General features: G+C 40.6%; 2 protein-coding genes across 2 annotated transcripts; one reads left to right on the plus strand and one right to left on the minus strand.

Annotated features, from left to right (window-relative positions):
• Window positions 1-4,861: 4,861 nt before the first annotated feature.
• On the minus strand, window positions 4,862-14,570 carry LOC311007328 (mitochondrial basic amino acids transporter-like). The gene is made up of 4 exons (XM_084000468.1): window positions 14,137-14,570; window positions 10,993-11,036; window positions 10,598-10,681; window positions 4,862-8,122 (listed from the first exon to the last, which is right to left on the minus strand). The coding sequence occupies exons 1-4, from the start codon at window positions 14,162-14,164 to the stop codon at window positions 7,352-7,354; spliced, it is 927 nt and encodes a 308-aa protein (XP_083856594.1). The 5' UTR covers window positions 14,165-14,570; the 3' UTR covers window positions 4,862-7,351.
• Window positions 14,571-14,863: 293 nt separating this feature from the next.
• slc25a47a (solute carrier family 25 member 47a) lies at window positions 14,864-19,681 on the plus strand. The gene is made up of 6 exons (XM_084000467.1): window positions 14,864-15,323; window positions 16,133-16,176; window positions 16,265-16,336; window positions 16,445-16,624; window positions 16,895-17,159; window positions 18,411-19,681. The coding sequence occupies exons 1-6, from the start codon at window positions 15,224-15,226 to the stop codon at window positions 18,722-18,724; spliced, it is 975 nt and encodes a 324-aa protein (XP_083856593.1). The 5' UTR covers window positions 14,864-15,223; the 3' UTR covers window positions 18,725-19,681.
• The last annotated feature ends 1,264 nt before the right edge of the window (window positions 19,682-20,945 follow it).

The raw sequence follows: 20,945 nt of genomic DNA on the forward strand, positions 1-20,945 counted from the left end.
AGGATGCAGCTCACGTCATGACATACACTTGCAAAACAAATGTCGGGAACAGTGAAAAGAGAACTTGTAGGATGTTAGCACACGTCCCCATGAGCAATGGTGTCACACACCACAAAGTACTGTTGTGCAAGTTGGCGTGCAGACACCTGTTTAGAAGTGACTGCGTCTGAATTTACAACTACTGTCCTGTTTTTATTCATTTATTTATTTTTTAATATTTGAACCAGATTCATGTTTTTATTCTTGTGGTCCATCAGTTCATATGTGACTATTTCTATTGTGGCAATTTCAGTGGACAATCCTATAGGTCCCAGAAGTTTAGGAGAACTTACTTCGTCTTTTTCTGTTTATAACAAGCAGTGCAATCACTGCTGTCAAAACCACACAGCCCACAGCCCCAACAGCAACTCCAATCACGTCTTGGTTGGAATCTGGAAAAAAACAAATGACAGTCATATTCTTTGTATGGTTGAAATACGTTGTCTAAATCTATTGCCAAAAACTATCATATAATTATTTAAATTACAAAAGAAGCCCCTTTGTATTTTGATGTTAATCAATACCAAATTGTCTAGGGCTCTCTTCAATAATCCAAACAAGATTAAAGCTGAATTTAATGTTTTTTTTTTTTTACATAGTATGTTATTAAATGTCTTTCCTTTTAGCTATGTTGGTAGGATTATTTCGGCAGGACTGTTTTGTCTAATATAGAATTAGCTTCTCATACCTTGAGTTTCAGGTTCCAGTTCTATGTATAATCCTTTTCCTTTCCCTCTGAGAGCTACAAAGAGAAGAAGAAAGAGAATTTGTCATTCACTCTTCTGCATTTAGCTAACAAGTGTCCATTAATTAGGATCAGTTCCATACAGACCTGGGGCTCTGACCCACAACTCAGCTGCAGTCTGGACTTCTCCATCCACAGTCACCTGGCACCTAAACTTCCTGATCCCAGGTTCTTTATAGGAGACCGTCAGAGTTGTATTGCAGAAGGATCGTCCATTTATCTGATGATACATATCTTCTTGTATCTCCACACCAGCTTCATCCACCCAGGTCAGTCGGATCCCACTTGGGAAACAACGTCTCCTATCCACGTAGGTAAGAGCAACACACTGCAGTAACAGTGGTCTGGCAGGCAAGAGGTTTAACACCGGGGCGGCTGAAAGGATGACATACATGTGGTTAGATTAGATGGATAGATTAGATAGATAGATAGATAGATAGATAGATAGATAGATAGATAGATAGATAGATAGATAGATAGATAGATAGATAGATAGATAGATAGATAGATAGATAGATAGATAGATAGATAGATAGATAGATAGATAGATAGATAGATAGATAGATAGATAGATAGATAGATAGATAGATAGATAATCCTTCACAGGAAATGATGGTCACCACAGCAGCATGTCATTCATTGCAACAATAAAAAACAAGAAACAGATCTATCTAAAGAATTGCAGACCTAAATATAAAATTAAGCTATAAACACCAAATAAACTAATAAACCTACAAGTAGAAATGCCAAACATATACATATAAATAAATACATCAGAGGAAAAAGACTAATACTAGTTAATTATTATTTAAAGGAACAAGTTATTTTTAAGAACAAGGACATATGAACATGTCTCTTTCTTATAATCAGGTGAAATGCAGTGTGTAGCAACCCATACAACCATAATATTTTAAACTTGGCAGTACTCACTATTGTAAGAGTGTAAGTCATTCGGCATTCGTTGGCAGTGATGAAGTTCGGCATCCTCCGCTGTGAGATCTTTGATTTGCAGAGTGCATCTGTCTTCCTCTGACCGAGTCCTCTGGATCTGTCCATTACTGACAATGGCAATGTACTTGTTTGTGACAAATGTGTTGATCGGCCATACATGAAAGCAGACCATGTCTTCTTCGCACGGGAATGTAATATCATAGCTGCGGTCTGCTAATATCAGATCATTTTGTCCATTCACACCTGAAAATATAGGATGCAGAGGGTCAGAATATCCTGCCATGTATTTAAGATGAGATTGGAAAAGTAAAATCATATGTTAAGATCGCATTGATGTTTCTCTTACCTGTTCTGATAAAAGAGAGCAGCAGCAGATTGATTGCTACCTGGACCGTTCCCGCCATCCTGCAAAACTGTTCACTGTGAAACATCTCACTCTGGGGTTTGCTGTTGTCACGTTTCATGTTGGCCAACTGTAATGTCACTTCCTGCATTTGTCAACGTCCTCAACCTGCTGATTTGGAAAATCTTACCAGCTGTTGGTCCAATTGTGTCAGAGTCTGAGGCATATGAATGACAGTTTAAATTGGGAAGTCTATTTTCTGCTTCACACCAAAAACAACATTTTTTCCATATAATACAGGTGAAGATTAATAGGAAGAAAAACAAAACAAATACATCTGAAGTGGCACTCGTAAAGCCCATACTTCCACCAAGGCCAAATATGTATCTAGATTATGATGAGTATAGAGAGAATAGAGATATGTCTTTTATGTACGGAAGAGGATGAGAGCCACTGTGAAAGAAAGTGAGCTCTGACATTTTTCTCAGAAGTTTAGTTAGGGTGCATTCACACTGTGGTTTGTTGGCTTTGTTCCCATTCAGCATAAACTGATACAACTGTTGCACATTTTCTTTGAGGGGGGGGGGGGGGGGGGGGTCATTTGTGTTCACACTGTAACAGTTCCAAGTGGTCCAAAGTTGTGAACAAATGCCATGCGCTAACCAACTGTTCCCTTATTGGTCAGAAGTCTTACCTGGAGGACGTTACCTGGAGGACGTTACCTGGGAAAAATAAAAACAATGGAGGAGAGGTCTCTGTTGGTCTCAACGGGCCTGAAAATTAAAATCCAACCACAGTTCAGAATTCTGAGAAAAAAGTCAGAGCTGACTTTTTTTCACAGTGACCCTAATCCTCTTCCATATTTATGGCAAGGTCCACGGATTGAAAAAAAAAAAAAGAAATCCATCCCTAGCTCACCAATACTTCTTCTGGATCGACCTCACTGTTCAATGATTTTTCCTGGCCTGTGCCATACACTTCTACCAAGTTTGGTGCAAGTGTATGAACACACACACACACACACACACACACACACACACACACACACACACACACACACACACACACACACACACACACACACACACACACACACACACACACACACACACACACACACACACACAAATAATCTAAAAAGAAGAAGAAAAAAACTTAATTGAAAACAAAACCTGATTGGTTGAGGTAATAAATTCAGCATCAGGACACTGTTACAATGTGTCTCCACTAAAAAACTGATAATGAAAAAAATGGATTTTGAGTTCAATAAATAATAAAAAATATTTCAAGTTAATTTTACATTTTATCTCTGCAAATCAGTGTGAAATGGGACACACACATTATTACAAACGCCATTCAAATGTTTTAATATTCAGTCCAGTGATCTCTCTGAGGTTTGTGCGTGCCCAGCATCGTGGATCATGACAAACTATTACAAAAGTACATCAATAAAAACTTTTTTACCCTTGACTAGTCCTGTTTTGTATTCTGTCTTTAGTTGGAGGTTGACAGCCAGCTGTTTTCATGAGATGAGTGAAGAAGTTTAGAGATGAGGACAGGCTTTTCTCTCTCTGCAAGTCCTGTCAAGATTATCCAGAAGGGTTCAGTGAATAGCAGAATACCAGCAGCAGATGTTAAAGACAGTGTGACCTTAAAGTTCTGTTTACATTTTGGGTTTGTTGGTGCTTTAAGAATTTATCAAAACTCTTAGCATCATCTTTTTTTTCCTCAAGGATGCGGTATTGAAAAGACACAGTCAGGAACATTTTTTGTGAGTAAAATGCTCGAGGCTGTACTTTCTGTTGCTGAACCAAATACCACAGAGGCAAATGGAATTTAGTTTGTGCTCAACTTTTCTTTTGAAGCTTTGTGTTGTTGTGTGAAAAAGTCTTTGCACTTGCGATGACTCATCAGCAGATGGTGCTCAAGCTGATTTACAGTGACAATATCCGTCTGCAATTAGTGTGGGGCGTTTGTGCTCTTTTGCATTTCACAAGTATGCTGTTCTCACTGGAGCTCTACATCATGTTTTCTGCATTTTTGAAAATATATTCTAGTAAGTTCAAAGGTAGGCTACTTATTCAGGCCAGTGCAATGATGTCAATGTTTTGTGGTCTATCAACAGAACCATGTGTCCCCTCGCTGTCGTAGAAATTACAAACTTAAGTCATAACCAGATTCCTGCCAAGCTGAGGTCTTCAGTCTTGAACCAGTGACTGTTGTTCCCACTTTTAACTAAACCTACTGTCATGATTGTAGTTTAAAGGCTCTTTTCTCCTGATGCTGCTGCTTTCAAAGTCAATTTTTGTACTTCTGTATGTTTAGACTCCCAGAATACAGTGATTCTGAGCCAAAGAGGGGCACCAGAGGTGGTTACGGTCTGTTGTAAAGAACAAAGGGACATTTTCGACATTCAGTTTGAAGCTGCTGTCCTTAGGCACCATCTTATTGAACTACTGAGCCATGCCAACAAATCAACAAACTGTGTCTGTTGCCATGGTTTAATGGGTACAGTTTGACCCAGAACACTGAGAATAGTACTGGCTGAAGAGCTGGTGTGAGATTTAATTAGTACATCCATAAAAAGAAACCCGTGATCTCAGATAGTGAACAAATTCATTGTGTTCATATAAATGTGCAAATGTGTTTGTCATTTGATGTTGCACAGCTCCATAATGGAAATGTGCATGAACAACATTTTAACTGTTTTTGCATTAAGAAGACACACGGCTGCTGAATCGTTTTTTTATTTTTTTATTTACCCATTTGTACAGATCCTCATTGACAAAGCTAGACAAATAGGTTAGGTTATGTCTATGTTACAAAAATATCATGTCTCAGTTTTTCAGTTAAAATCTCTTCAGTGTAGCAGCTAACTCTAACTGATCAAATAGAGACTTCAAAAACCGTCTAAACTCAGACATCCAGGGAACCACACAACTAGACCGAAAAATATGTCATATATGAATATATGTATATATTTACATTACCAGTCACTTCAAAACAGTCTCATACAGTAACATCCTGTACATATTGCACCTATCACATCAGCTGGGTAGAATATTAGCTGTTAAATAGCAATGACATGGATTAAGATGTGGTATGTATGTACACCTTCCAGCCAGAGATAACAGTCACTGTTTAGGAGGTCGTGTTAATGATTTAAGCACAAGCAACTTTTACATACATCATCATCACTTTACATTCCTCTCTACTCTCATGTTTTCCCATCATCAAAACACTACATGACCTTGGAGATTCTCTATCTGAGCAGCACTGAACAATTCAAACTAGTAACATTTCAGTTTAAACAACTGGATTGCCAGAAAACATTTCGCCCCTCCAATTCTGAGTTTCAGGACACCTGCGGGTGAATACAGGTGTGTTACATTCAACACAGTAAAGGTTTTAGTGCATCTGTCATTTACCACTCTCCGGAATAACCTTTCATACATGAGCCTTCATACACAATTGCGAACGATGATCGTAGTTTGACAAGTTTAGACGGAGCTCATCATCAGAGCTGATGAGTTATTGTTTTGATGAGAACTTACATGAATGGATTTGCTGGGGAGAGACTTTGATTGCTTTACAACGAGAAATTCAACATTCAGGCAGAAGATACAGAGAGAAAATAAAAACATCTGATACTGACCACACACACATGCAGAAAGCAGACAATTCCCACTCATTAATAACCTGCACATTATCTAGCGAATACAGTAACTTAAACAAATAAATATGTTTCATCAAAGCCCCAATCCAGATGTTTAAATACAGTATATTAAATATCCGTGCACAAAATAAATATCTTATATTTAGGGGAAAAAAGAGATCAAAATTCTGCCAAAGAGACACACAATTTTTATTCGATTACTTGTCTCAATAATCGGTAAATCAAGGCAATAAATTAAGTGTATTAATGATCCAACGTTCTGCACCCTTTAAGTGCCATTTTAGAGGATTTGTCAAAGAATACATTTCTTTTTGTTGTTGTTGGGGCAGTTTCTTCCTCATACTGGAAGTTATCTGTTAGAAAACAGCTCTAATTTGCAGAAATCAGCTACAGTGTCCCCTGGTGGACAACAGCCACAGGTGCACAATAATATTTGACGAGGGGCATTATAAATATTAGGTCATTTGTTGGCCTATTTAAATAAAAAAAAAAGGAAAAAAAGTCAATAAATAAAGAGGAAAAACTTTATAGAACTTTTAAAGCAACTCCGGGAACTTCTGACCCAACAACAGCAACTGTAACCGCATTGCGTACTGCTTTTATTAAAATATATATTAAATGTTCAGAAAACAAAATGTAATAGAATAATAAAAATAAAATACTGGGGCAAGTACAGTGCCACATGAGGCACGACATATTCTGGATTAGGTCTTAAATACGGAGCAGAGGTGAAGTCACACTGATAAAACTTCACATTATTTGGTAAAACACAACATGCCAGACAGACAACTGAACAAGACATGAACATAACGGCACCAACAACTCTGATTCACGCACAGTTCCCAAAGAGCCCTTCACACCAGTTGAGTGTAGTCCATTATGAGTAGTAACGTGCTGAATGGACTAACAGGTTTTTTTTTTTAGTGGCGATCAGATTATAGCTGCACTGATTTTGGTTTGCCAGCAGACAACCGTGGTAAAGTCTGCACCGTCACTCATGCTACATACTGTACATTCCTTCTCTGGCTCCAGAGGATGCAGTTCAGGTACACACTGGTGCTTCAGCTTCCTTATGCAAAGTAAAAGTTTTCATATCATAAGGCAGGAAACGTGTTTCCAACATACATAAAAAATGAAATCATTTAAAACCAGTATTATATACAGGTGCAGTTAAACACTGCATACTTCAGGATACATTTCATGGAGATATCAACTTTCAGTGTCTATGCTGTATACATAACCCAGCCACCCGCTCAGTATTGTGGCTCTGTAACAAGTCTAAAACCATTGGAGAGAGCACTCTTAAAAACTGCTCTCCAATCTCAGATCTCAACTTTCCTCATCTCATTCCCTTTACAAGTTTGCACCTTCAGAGGCAAACTTCAATGTATATAACTGCAAAAAATAAATATGTTTTTCCGTTGTTTTCTTTTTGAAAGGAAAGTAAAAACAAGCATTTGTATAAACCGGATATTTTCTGACTCAAATCTGGGAATGACTGGTCTGATGTAAAATGAGTCAAACAGTACTGGATGTGTATTTTGTCTGTCCATGCTCCTGTAAAGTGCCCCAGTTTGAGGGTGCCGGCTCCGTGCCGTCACAGGCTGGAGGGCTGGGCCTGCTGCTGTATCTGCGCGTGGTGGCTCGGTTGCGCCGTCTCGCAGTCCTGCGGCCCCTCCGCCGCCTCCCGGGCGTACATGAGGACCAGGGTGACGGTGGCGAAGGTGGCCGCGTTGACGGGGAAGGCCCGTAGCAGCGTGGAGGTGAGGCCTCGCGTGAACACCATGTAGCCCTCTCGCCTCACGCTTTGCCTCACGCAGTCGGCGATGCTGCTGTACTGGTGGATTCCGCCCACCCCGTCGGCCTGCAGCCGCGATTTGATCACGTCCACTGGGTAGGTGGAGAGCCAGGAGGCGATGCCAGCCATGCCGCCGGCGAACAGCAGCTTGGGGATCATGTAACGGTCGTCGGGCTCACAGCCCAGGCTGCGTGTCAGCACATCGTAGGCCAGGAAATACACCCCGAAGCCGGGCGTCTCGCGGATAAGCGTGGTCACCATGCCTCTGTTTACCCCCCGCACGCCCTCCCGGTTGTAGATGCGTGCCAAGCAGTCGAGGGAGTTCTTGTACAGCTTCCTCGAGGACTTCTTCTCTCCGGTGCCCTGCAGTTGCATGCGGGTTTTGGCCAGCTCCATGGGGCAGCAGATGACACACTGGATGGAGCCCGCCGCTGCACCGGCGAGGAACTGGTTCAAGGGGGTGTCGTGTCCCAGCATGCGCATGGTGTTTCCTTGAACACCAAACACTATAGCATTGATGAATGTGAGGCCCATCATGGGAGATCCGATGCCTTTATACAAACCAAATACCTGTACAGAGGGTCAGAGAGGTCACGTCAGACGAAGTGTTTCAGCACATCACTGTAAAATTAAACATTTAAAAGGTCCAGTCTGTAATATTTGGCAAGGTTTATTGGCGAAATCTGAATATACTACCCATGAATATATTTGTGTATAGTGTATAATTGCTATAAAATAAAATTTGTTTGGTTTTCACCTTATAATTATTCTTTTATAGCAAGGGACGTGCTTTAAAAAGTGTCGCCATCTTGCGGCGCCATGTTTATACGGCAGCCCGAGCGGAAAATCCAGCCAACCAGAGAGCGCATAAATAAACCCACAAAGAAGAAGGCGGAAGGAAACAAGGAGGAGGAGGAAGCAGCGAGAGTGAGTTAGTAGTTAGTCGGTAGAGAATAGCGAGAAGTTTTTGAGTTATAAACGTGGAAGTTTGCTAATGTGTTTGTCCTCGAAGGCCACCGTCACTTTGCAGACAGGAGGGGTGAGCTCGAGTGACACATTTTACACACTGGACCTTTAAGGACTTCAACTGTGTCAGCAGTTTAAGATTTTATCAACTGCCCCCTTCAACATTGTTGTCTATACCCTAACCTCTGCAACTTGACAAACTTTCGCCAGTTAAAGCTACTGTTAACCTTTTTTATGGCTAAAACTATGGTATTAATAACACAGTTTTAATACTTATTACAAATCTGATTCAAACCACATAGGGAGGTGGTGTCAAATGCGATTCAGATCAGATTTGTACAGATCCATTTCAATGTGAACGGCTCCGTTGCTCAAATAGAATTTTGAAGTGTCCTCTGTGTCACTCGCAGCGTGACACGAACAAAAACAACAACAATGACGACGGCGCACGGACAGACACTGACAAATCATGCAGAATGTCTACTCCTGCATCTGTTTTATGCCCATGTATTGTTGTATTTATTAAAGTGCTTGTGAGAATCTGTGCCATAGACTGACTGTGTCTGCGCGGCATGTTTGTCTGCCTCTTTTCTTTGTCTTTTGTCTTTTAACGAAGTCTGGGTACTGCTATTGCCCCTCAGAGAGAAATAAAGTTGTCTGAAGTCTGACACAGTGCACATTCCACCGGGCATCGCTGGTCTGCCTGCACCAAACGCACCATTTCACTGTCATTCCAGCGGTGATGGCCAGATGCCTTGGTTGCTGTAGTTTCAATTAACAGACTTTTTTTTTTTTTTTTATCAGACTATTTGTGCTGCAGCTCCACATGATTTGGGACAGAAACAGCCACAGTTCACTGTCGTCCGTTTTGTTTGTTTGTTTGTTTTCTGGGTGTAGCCTGTTACCATAGAAATCAATGTGGATAAGAGACACACACAACATGTAATGTGGACTGTCAGTCAGTATGATCGGATTCTGATCAGATTTGCAAAAAACATCTGATTTGGACTGCAGTGTGCAGGCCTAAGAGACCAAGTGAAGGCTCAGGAAGCCTTTGCAGGTGTTTGAGTAATGAGCTGATTAGAGTGTGACACCATTGGGTTACAATAGTGCACTTTTCTATGATTTACTGAATTTTGGTTTTTCATTAAATGTAAGCCATAATCATTAGACATGAAATATTTCAGTCTGTGTGCAATGAATCTATATAATACATTCACTATTTGAATTGAACTACTGAAATAAATGAACTTTTCTGTTATATTCTCATTTACACTATATGTACAGGCCTCTTAGTGTGATATAGCAGGTCTAAAATCTATGCCCTATGTAGCCTCTCCTAAAAGCATAATTTGTGCTGCAAAATTCAGGGGCAGACACATTCTATAATACTTCTTGCAGCAGAAGTGCCTGCAGTATAAATGAGAAAATGTGAAAATTCGGAGTCCAGTTTCTCCTTCATTTTTGAGTGATCCGCTAGGAGACTTATTCAGACACCTAGAATAACAAATCCAGCCATGCAAGTTGGAGTTTTAAAGTTATGTCTTAGGCTGAAAATTGCTTTTTATTGCTAGAAACAAAAGGCAATGATGTAAGGGGGGAAAAAAGTCACTACAGTTACCTTAAAAATAAAGGCAAGCGAATGAGTCTGAACCAGTTCAATAGACCTACACTTTAGACTTATCCCAGCTCTGAGCGTCCCTAACTTTGGCCTCACAGCTTCAAGTGCCCCATTCAGTCACAAGACCAAGGGTGTCTGACATTACTCTACCACCAGGTCACTGTGTCCCCGCTGACTCCAAACTGCCGGCCATAGCAGCTGTTTCAGATCTCAGTCCGGCACAGACACAGCTTTACAGGCCACAAAGGAAGATAAACACAACAGCAACAACAATCACTTACAGAAATAAATCCCCCTACATATTCCATTTCATCCCAAACACTGAGGAACAGTCACACACAGCGGTTCCAGGTGGTTCACCACGCAAACATCCAGGGTATAACATCACATCAGTATTCAGGATCATGTCTGCATCACAATGCCAGCATTAAATTTGTATGGAAAATCAATCCACCTACCGACTCCTGTCGTATAATGGACTGGAAACAATGGTAGGTCCCGCGGTACAGCGGCTTATCAACACTTTGGACCTGCAGCCTCACCTGCAAAGAAGAGGACACCACTCAGTGATGCGTTACACCCTGACAGACTGATCATCTTGCTATGGGAGAGCAAACAGGTTAATGACTTATGACCAACATTCAAGTCTATTTGTTGTAAAAAGTTTATCATTATGAAATAGAATGAAAGTTGTATTAAAAAGTCCTGGGAAAAAAAACAACATATGTTCATAAAAAGTTAACTGTTTGTATTTTTATTGGTGCATGTCCACATAGAGAATTGGTTTTACAGTTTTCTATTTGTTTTAATGAATTTAATTTAACTGTACATTGAAAAAAGAAACATTTTGTACCTTAACCGTGTCAAATGGGTGCCCAACCAATACTCCAGCAGCACCTTAAGGACAAAAGATAAAATGAACACTTAACTCAACATCATCATAAGTTTTAAATGCAGTCACATGCCACTTCACTTGAACTTGTAATTATCAACCTGCTCACACACCCTCCAGACTTGATACTTGCATTTTTAGAAGTAGACTGTCATGTACGGAAGTCTTTCAGCCATTTATATTAATACTGACATTCATCACCTTCCTCTGCGATTACTAACTCAACTGGTTATTATCGCTGCTCGTGGCCCATATTGAGAAGTCTTTTTTTGACTTGTCATTCAACCACATCAGGAGGCAAAGAAAGCTTACAGCTGTTCTGTCATGAAGGATGAGGTGGGATAATCTTTTTAACGTTGAGATGTTTTCAGGTCTAATTCTGTTGACTTTCTCACACACCATGCCAATGGCTGCGTCTAGAATGCCACTGAAACAACACACCCCCTCAATGTAGACCCATGTATTACTTAAAGCAGGGCATATGCCTGTCTGAGTGCAGCTTACACCGAGACACACTCTCTGGTTGTCCTTCTAGCAAGTGTTAGACTCTTTGCTGAGTCTACATTACCCATGCACACATGCCATTAATTTTCTCTGGCATTAATATTCTAAGAAATCTGGACCCACTGACACATCAGGCTGAATATATCAGTCCCTGGCCTATCTGAGCAGTCTTTGAAGGCCAAGCCCGCTGCTGGCGCTGTTGTGTAATCACAGACTACGCTGCCATCGCCTCCAGGGTAACACAGCCTTACTGAGCCAGGGCCAGCTCACTGGGCATCATCACCTCCTAAAACTTTCTTTAGCACGCCTTTGAAACTTACATCATTTGGACTTTTGCAGCACATGTCCATGTTGCAATGCCAGTTTGGGCTTCTTACCTGAGCCCATGCTGAAATCTAGTTAACAACAACTCCCAGGCCGCTCACACAAACAACATCAATAGTTAACCGAAGAGTACCACAGAAAACTAATGCTTTAAGAAGCACCTATACTACAGCCTCAGGAAGCAAACCTGCCCTCTAACCTTCTCCAACATGCCATATGACATATAATTAGGTTCTAACAGGCAACATGACTACATGGATTTGCTCTGTCATACTGTTTCTGAAGGGTCCTTTTAACTGGTCCCAAACTGTTGGCCCCCCTTACAGCAGACTTATGTACAATATCTGCATCCCGTGGTTCAATTATTTGCCATGAATTCATTTTACTGGCCTATATGGTCGATTAACAGATTCTAAAATGATTTTCAATGTACTATTAACTACTTTTTTTTAATTACTACTACTACTACTACTACTACTACTACTACTTCTTAACCATTACCTTATATTACATAAAACTTAGTGCCCACAGGTTTGCTCATTTAGCCTAAGTATTGCCACAATTACTTTCATCATGGTCATTATCTTAATGAAACTCTTTAGTCTCAATCACAGTGCTTTTCAACCATGGGGTTGGGACCCCACGTGAGGTCACCTGGAATCAAAATGCGATCGCCTGAAATGTCTAGTAATTGAAAAAAAAAAATACTGATAAAAATATTTTTTTAACTTATTATTATTCTTTCGAAAATTATGATTAAAAACACCACACACAATCCTAAACAATTGTATTCTATAATTTCACTTTCTCTTTTCAATTTCAATTTTTCAATTTTATTTATAAAGCGCATTTCATGCACAGGGCAAACTCATATGAATCGAATTCAAATAAAATGCAGCATATAAAAATATCAGAGCTGGACTGGTGCATCTTGATTGACAGCCACGATCCCGTGACTGCACATGATTGCAGGGTCGCCAGAAATTTGTGATGTCAAAATGGGTCACGAGCCAAAAAAGGTTGGGAACCACTGCTCTATCTGTGTTGACTGAAATTGTGACAACCGCAAATCAGTTTAGACACAGTTGTCAGTGTTATAGTTTAAGTCAAATGTTCTGTTGTTGTTGTCAGATAAAGAATACACTGTTGTATGATTAAAATATAATCACAGGCATTAATTGGAACAGAGATTATTAATTTGGAGGAAAAAAACATCAACAAACAGAGCAGCAGTCCATGGCCCACCAGGATGACCACAGTAAATAAACCACAGCAAGTTAATCCTACATAAGCACCTGCTTTGTCACATGACAAGTTTGTAAAAAAAACAGCCTATCAGAGGTGAGACCCAGGACCTAAGCCAGGAAAAGCACACAAGCAGGCATCTGTCTAACACAATAATGAGCGGTCATTGACCTTAGAGTACTGGCATGATCTGAGAGCAGGAAAACAAGCAAAGGAGAGGGTTGCATCATAGTTGTAGTAACAAAACAGTAATCTTGTGTGTGTTTGTGTCACCAACTATCTTTAAGCATCCCATTTGACTGTAGATGGTTCCCTGAGTTCAACTACACTGTGAGAGGGAGGAAAACCACATGGTCTGTCACAGCAGAGAAAGCATGGGATTGGTCTGTTAAGGGGTGTGTACTGATTCATCTGCCCATGGCGTGTGAGTGTGTCTGTGTGTGTGTGAGTGTGGAAACTTTAAACAGCCGAGCCGTCCCAGCTTGGAGGCTCAGGTTGCACTTTGCACTGTTTGCATGCTTTCAATTCCCTATGGGGTGAAGTTGGTGAACAAGTGACACCAGGGAGAAGCGGTGAAGGTTGGGACACCCTCTGAGCAAGCACTTCCCTGAAACAGGCCTGGGACGTCCAGTTACATTCAAAGTGTGTCATAATTAAAGTTAAGCAATCAAAAAATATATACAGAGGAAATGAACATACTTTCATCATTATCAACCTGACTCTGTGGCTGAGACAGGAAAAAGCCACTCGGAGGTCTAGTATCCAGTGTCAAAGTCTGCCACCAGGTCAAATGCAGTAACAGACTGTGTTGGCTTTAGTGTGCCGACCTGCGGTGGAATTTCGGAAATGCACTCGTAATCTTGTGATAGAGTTGCATCACATTACTGTGGGTGTGTTGCTCAGTATGTTTATGATTAGGTCCACTAGCCCTAAAAGGAAAACCCTGTGGTGGCTCTGTGCCATCTGTACTCATCTAGGCAGTGATAACTAGAGTGGATGGATGTGGTACAAGTGCAGCAGCATCTAACTTACCTCCGATGCATCCAGCAAGGAAGTCCATCACCGCTTGTCAACGTCACCTGGCTGTGGGATGACTAGATAGTATCTAATGGTAAGTGAATAGGATTCAACGACTATTTCAAAACGCTGGTGGTTCGTTTGTTTTTTTGTTTTTCATGAAAACCGTTCAGTTTGTTGTAAACCTGACAGTAACTGTTACCTTTTTAGTCTATCTACTGGAGTAATTGACACTTTCAGTTAGCCTCTCTCTCTCTCTAAGCTAGCGCGGGCTAGCTTGTGGAGACCTGACAATCTACAAATAATGACAGTTTAGCTTTCTCGGAGCAGTTATTTAGCTTGCTTCCTGTTTATTCGAATAATTATCTCCCTTCAGCTACACAGCCTGAACCGCTGGACCGTAGTGGCGTTTACAGTCAGCACGGGCACCCGCTCCGCTGTCTCTATCAAGGAGGTTTATTTCTGTAGCAGCGAGCTAGCGACGTAGGAAGCAACTGGCAGGGGGCGGGCTCTAACCGGCGTCGGGTCGAGTTTCTATCCAATGAGAGCTCAGAGATAACGCCGACACCCCACTTCCTGTACATAATCCTCGTCCCTCATTGGCTGAAAAACTCAAGGGCTCCCAATGTTGAAATGCGTCATAAGAACTGTGTGATGTTTTGCTTTTGCATGACTGTCCACAGAGCCTCGTGTCAGAGGATGGAGGCAGTTTTTTTTTTTTTACCACCACTCAGTTCTATTTTTATGAAGCTCGTTTACAAATATTGCAGTTTTTATTGATACATATATAGTTTTTAGGAATTATGTCAAATGACACTCGTATCAAGCCAATTTCTATGGTTTAAAATGTTGTCATTTTATTGTGTAGAATTCAAGGTGAAAACCAAAATAATTCTCTTCTATGTCATCTTTGCTACACGGAGTTTTATGGGTCAACCACGTTTGTAGACAGTGGATTACAGTGGAAGATAGCTTTCGGATATCTTCGGGTAAAATCGGAACCAATGATGTCGTTCGGCGGTGGACACTGTTTGGCTAGCATCGTGACACTCCTCTCTCGCGTCACGTAATCAACACACTCAAGGTTATGGTTATGTAGCACATGCCAGAGGAAGAATGGGCTCACACCTGTAAACCGTCCACCGGTCAGTCTCCATCTGACAGGATGCACCTAACCGATTTTGTGTCGGGATCATTTGCAGGTAACGGCTATAGCTGTTTCTAAGTTAACATTAGCCTGATGTGTTTGCTACTATGCTAAGTTAGCTACTGTAAGTGCACGGTGCGATGACAACATGACAGCATGTATGACAAGTGAAGCCTTATGTTAGCTTTTATGTGTCTGTTAAGGCTACTGTTACTGTCAGTTTAGTTTATATATAGGCAGATGGTTTATCTATAAGCTATAGCCTAGCTATTTATTTAGAGGTTCATTGGAGTAGCATGACTGAGAGTGACACATTAGTGCTTCCATCTGTACACTCAACACATTTCTATAAACTGCAGAGAACAGGGTTGAAATGTTTCCATTTCAGTTTGGAGGATAAATGTTTTCCCTGTAGTAAAACTTAAGTTAGTAATAATAAAGTAATAATACTAATACACCAATAATAATTAGCCTACTGTTTGAGATTACCAAAAGAGTAGTAACATTAAATTACTTGGTAATAACCATAATATTTTAAATCAAATGATCTGAAAAACAGCCGTAAGTAGATCAAGTTGCTGAGACCCATACTTATAAATAATAAATACTAAATTTATTTTTAGTTTTATTCATGTTTCAAATCATAAAAAGGTCAAAAGATATTACACATTTCAATGTCACATTTGTCAGCACTGTCATGCCTGATTTAAAGGTTTTAAAGAGATAGCCTATGTAACAATTGATCACATCTGACCTTCCTGCCAGCTGCACATGATTTAACAGACTTGTAGTTAAAGCACACTGGTTTGACCATGGCTGTGTCCCTGCTGTCCTTGATGCTCTCTTTTCTCTGTAAACACACAGGGGCTTGCGGAGTGGCAGTGGGCTACCCTCTGGACACTATAAAGGTACAGTAACTAAGATCATGTTCTGGAATATTCAGGATTGCTGTGAATCAAAGACACGTCATTTTTACACCATCCTTAATCTTTGTAGGTCCGGATCCAAACTCAGAAACAGTTTACTGGAATATGGCAGTGTGCTGTAGCAACATTTTCAAAAGAAGGGGTAAGTTTTTCATAGGCTTACTAAAAAAAAAAAAGGTCACTGTCCCTAATAGTGTAATGGTTTTGTAATAGTCCTGCCTCGCTTCTTTTTTCTCATGCGTGTCAACAGGTACATGGGTTCTACAAAGGCATGTCCTTACCCGTCACCACAATCTCAATGACGTCCTCAGTGGTGTTCGGCACGTACAGGAACTGTCTGCAGTGTATGAGCCAGCTGCGAGGAGCAGGTGGTGGTCCAAACACCAAACTGGAAGTTTTCCTGTCTGGTATGGCAGGTGGTATAGCTCAGGTAATGGAAACAATCTTATAAACCACCAGGCTGTTGAATCATATGTATCAGTAATGTTCATTTGTCCTGCAAACGAGATGACAAATCGTTAATACAATGTAGGTTTTCATGTGTATTATAATTGTAAAAGATGTGCTTCATCTAAACACACAAATAAACTTAGCCTTTAATTCCCAGATACAGTATGTGTGCAGGCTTGCAGATAGTTGTGGCATCGTTTGTCAGGGTTTTGATATCTGACAGTCTTCTTATCTACTGTACCTCCAACAGATATCAGTCATGTCTCCAGGTGACATAGTTAAAGTGCGACTACAGTGTCAGACAGAGTCCAAGCGAAGAGGAACCAACTTGCCCAAACCTAAATACCGCGGTCCAGTTCACTGTCTGCTGAGCATCGTCAAAGAGGAGGGGTTCCTGGGACTGTACAGGGGAGCTCTCCCTCTAATGCTGAGAGACGGCCCATCATTCGCCACATACTTCTTGACTTACACCACTATCTGTGAATGGCTAAAAGACAGTGGCAAGAAGAGACCAGGTGAGTGAAGTCTACATCAACTTGCCACCGGGTTCTTTGTCTTGTTTCTTTTGTGTGCTAATGCTTAAGTGGTTAGACTGCTCTTGCAAGTTGGCCCATAGCAGCGAGTGTCAATGTTAGCATCTTGCATATTTGCAGATGTTTAATTACATCAGTGAGTCATCTGGACAACTCTAAAAATAAAGATCAATCACAATTATCATTATTTTTTCCTTCTAGTCATTTGACAGTATTTCTGAACATGAACCTCTTTTCTTTGGCTTTTTACGCTACATAGGTTGTTGATTTTTATGTGCACAGATATTTACCAGGGGTGGACAGTCTATTTATTGTGTTGTATTTTTGCCTTTTTAGTATGTTTTATGGTTTTTATTTTACTGTACAGCACTTTTGAAACCTGTTTATTTAAATTGTGCTTTATAAATAAAATGGATTGGATGAAATTATTTGATCGCCAGGCCCTTTCCATGACAGTAAACCCAACCTAGTGCATAACTCTTGGGCATTACCATTGTTTAATGCATTAATGAACCCAACCAAGGCAAACAAGCAGTTCATAGTTTAACCTAAGGGTGTAAAGTTCCTATTTTATCACAGATTACTTGAGGATTAAAAAGACAATTTAAAACTTAAAGCAGAAGTAAGCGATCCGGTCGTTTTGGCTAATGCTGCGTTCCAGGCAGGCTTTTGAAACTGTAAATTACAGCTTCAAGTCACAACTTACGACTTTGTAGCGTTCCAGGCAACCCACTCGTGTTTTTCCGACCTGTTTTACCTGTGAAAGTCACTATAACGGCCACTCGTAACTTCCGCCCCATGAACTCGTACCAGATCGAACTGGTACAACTTCACAGGTCGGAAAAACACGAGTTACGGGTTGCCTTGAACGCACCATAACGTCTTGTCAGCCGATGGAGTTAGCAGCCCCCGCCCTCGTCATGGATCTATTGGTCCTCGTCCCTACGTCACCACATTCAGGCGCGTCCCTTGGCTGCACACACAGCTCTTCAAGCCGTTCTCTCTCCTCATTGGATAAAACTTGTAGGATACGAGAAAAGTTTTCTCCTCGGCTCAGAGCAGAGCAGAGTGACAGAGAGACCCGTGTTTCGGTCCAAACACTCTATGTAAGTGATTGCTGTCGGAAGATGTAACTATTTAAGACTTATATTAACACAAAAATATCGCTTACTTCTGCTTTAAAAGGTGAGCGTTTCTTTATCATCAGGGTTTTTTTGTTTTGTTTTCCTTCAGATTGGAGTGGTGTGATGCTGGCTGGTGGAATAGCAGGGATGGCTGGTTGGACTATAGGAACCCCCATGGACGTGATCAAAGCCCGCCTTCAGATGGACGGCGCTCGGGAGACGAAGCGATACAAAGGTTTTTTCCACTGCATCTCTGAGACGGCGCGGGTGGAGGGGGCCAGCGTTTTCTTCCGGAGCTTAGGCATCAACTGTCTGCGCGCATTCCCCGTTAACATGGTAGTGTTTGTTACATACGAAGTTCTCACCAGTTTCCTCCAATCTGGACCAGACGGTGTTGACCAGCCTCGGCTGGGGCTGGAATAGTATCGACTACCTCTATGTTCTGTCCAGTATAGTTGGTGCGTCTGTTTGTTTTTATGGACAGACACAGTAGCAAAGACATTTAGTGAGGAAATGTCTGCGTTGCAACATTGTAATAGAATGATTGTTTACACAGCTATCATTGGAGCTTCCTGTTACACATATGACATTCAGCTGTTGAGAGTAAAGTATTCTAAGATGCTCAGGGGGTTGTCAGCAATGGATATTGTAGGTGCTAGAGAGTGGACCTGCAACCTTCTGGCCACTAGATGGCGTCCCTGGCCCATTTGTTACCTTCTCTCTGCCTGAGCAGGAGACCGCCTGTGTGACTGCTGCCGTTTTTTAACCAGGAGAGCAGTGCACCACAGAACTGCAATACTGCTAGAATAGAATTTAAGCTATATTTGACTGTACTCAAGAGCATTGAAGACCTTGAATGTAGATTTTTATCAATAAGCTGCAGTACGCACAATTTAGCTAGCATGACACCCGTCCAGGCCCATGCTGCTTATTATTACGTCCACCTCTAATTTCCAGCTATGTAGTGAAATGATAGAGCTGGACAGTCTTATTTAAACATGATCATGATATTTGAAACCCTGGTGAACTGGATTTTTTTTTCAGGAATAGAAAAAAGATTTTTAAAGCATGACACTCACAATTGTTTTAGAAGTTGTTGTACAACTATGACCTCTGTGTATTTGTTTCTTACCTCCATCCTACATACAATTAGAATACACTTACACTTAGAATTTAATGCAATTATGCTGCTCACTCTTTCAATGTAACACACATGGAAATGAACCGGTACGACTGACATCAATGCAAGGGTTTCAGAAGGATACAATGAAATAAGAGTTTTTCTAACAGGGAATAATATGAGAATGACATTTATGGCAATATATTTGTATAATTATGATGAAAATGTTCATTGTGCCTTCCATAATAAAAGGGTGAGTAAGAGAATAATCAAAATTGTTTGTTTATTTCTGTTTTATTGCTGCTCAAATGTTGCAGAGCTGCTGATTGAAAACTAAAAGCTATAAGCGACATAATGCTTTTTTAGCCTCTAACAGTGTCAGCAAGAAAAGATGGGGACATTTAGTCACTGAAAATCAGTCCCTACATCAGGACCACTTAATTCTGGCCTTACTGCTAATCAATGGTTAATTGTAGTTTATCATCTGTAAATCATAACAAGCACACAAGTGCCTATAAGTGGCAACTTTCTGATTTGTGCAGTGTCCTCTCCTGGGGCCAAATGAAATACAAACTCAAATGAATTCACAGTGGATGTGGATATGGAATGGGATGTAGTCTTAACTGTTATGACCATCTAAATATAGGAAATATTCACATATCTGAGCTTTAGCTGAAAATTCAGTCTTATGTTTTTCATAACCAATGAGGAGCTAGTACTTTTTTAACATTGAAGTGGTCACAATGTAAACTTGATTACACGCATACATTTTCCTTTGTGAGTCCCCTAAAGATCTTGTTTCCAGGTTGAGGAGGCACAGTTGAAATGTCCCCTGTATCATTTATACTTATAAAAATATGTCTGGGTTCTGTGGAGTCGTACTGCCATCTAGTGTGTGAAAACGACACCATCTTGGTAATGTCATCCACACTGGTGTCTGCAAATACATAATCAAAGTAATGACCTAGCTTGCTTAGGCTGCACTCCAACCAGGAACACCTTGATGTGCACTTCTATTAAAAAAAATTCTATTAGAAAAGATGCTCGAGATGGATGCTTTGGTGTTTCTGCCTAATTCAAACATTTAATTAGCCTCTGTGAGTCAAATTTACAAGGTTACAGCTGCTTGCATGCTTATCAGAATATAGCATATGGTAGAATACTGCACAGCAACTATAAACAAATAATTTATACATTTGGAAAATATATAACCTGTGTCAGACACCACTTCAAATTTATGAAAATGAATTATCTCTGATCACTAAACCCTTCACATGTTTTCCACTTGAAATATATTGGATCCCTCCACATCTGTGTGAATTTGGAGGGATGTATGTATGTCAGTATGAATTACAACATGCAATATGAACTACAGTTCCAATTATAAAGCAGATTTCTGCAATACAAAATGTAGTTAAACCTGTTGCTTCATGAAATCTGGTGCATTCCCACTGTATTAAATAAATGCACAAGTCATTCTTCGGCTTGTGTGGAGATTGACACGGCTGTAAACTAAAAATATCC

This window comes from Trachurus trachurus (genome assembly GCF_905171665.1).
Source record: "Trachurus trachurus genome assembly, chromosome: 24".
In the NCBI taxonomy this organism is placed as follows: Eukaryota; Metazoa; Chordata; class Actinopteri; order Carangiformes; family Carangidae; genus Trachurus; species Trachurus trachurus.

Excerpts from the sequence above, each read along its gene's own strand:
- LOC311007328 (XM_084000468.1), bottom strand. The coding sequence starts at position 14,164 with ATGGACTTCCTTGCTGGATGCATCGGAG. Across the intron at positions 11,037-14,136 it reads CCTTGCTGGATGCATCGGAG|GTGCTGCTGGAGTATTGGTT; the intron begins GTAAGTTAGATG and ends TTTGTCCTTAAG. Across the intron at positions 10,682-10,992 it reads ACCCATTTGACACGGTTAAG|GTGAGGCTGCAGGTCCAAAG; the intron begins GTACAAAATGTT and ends TCTTCTTTGCAG.
- slc25a47a (XM_084000467.1), top strand. The coding sequence starts at position 15,224 with ATGCCAGAGGAAGAATGGGCTCACACCTGTAAACCGTCCACCGGTCAG. Across the intron at positions 16,625-16,894 it reads TGGCAGGTGGTATAGCTCAG|ATATCAGTCATGTCTCCAGG; the intron begins GTAATGGAAACA and ends TACCTCCAACAG. Across the intron at positions 17,160-18,410 it reads CAGTGGCAAGAAGAGACCAG|ATTGGAGTGGTGTGATGCTG; the intron begins GTGAGTGAAGTC and ends GTTTTCCTTCAG.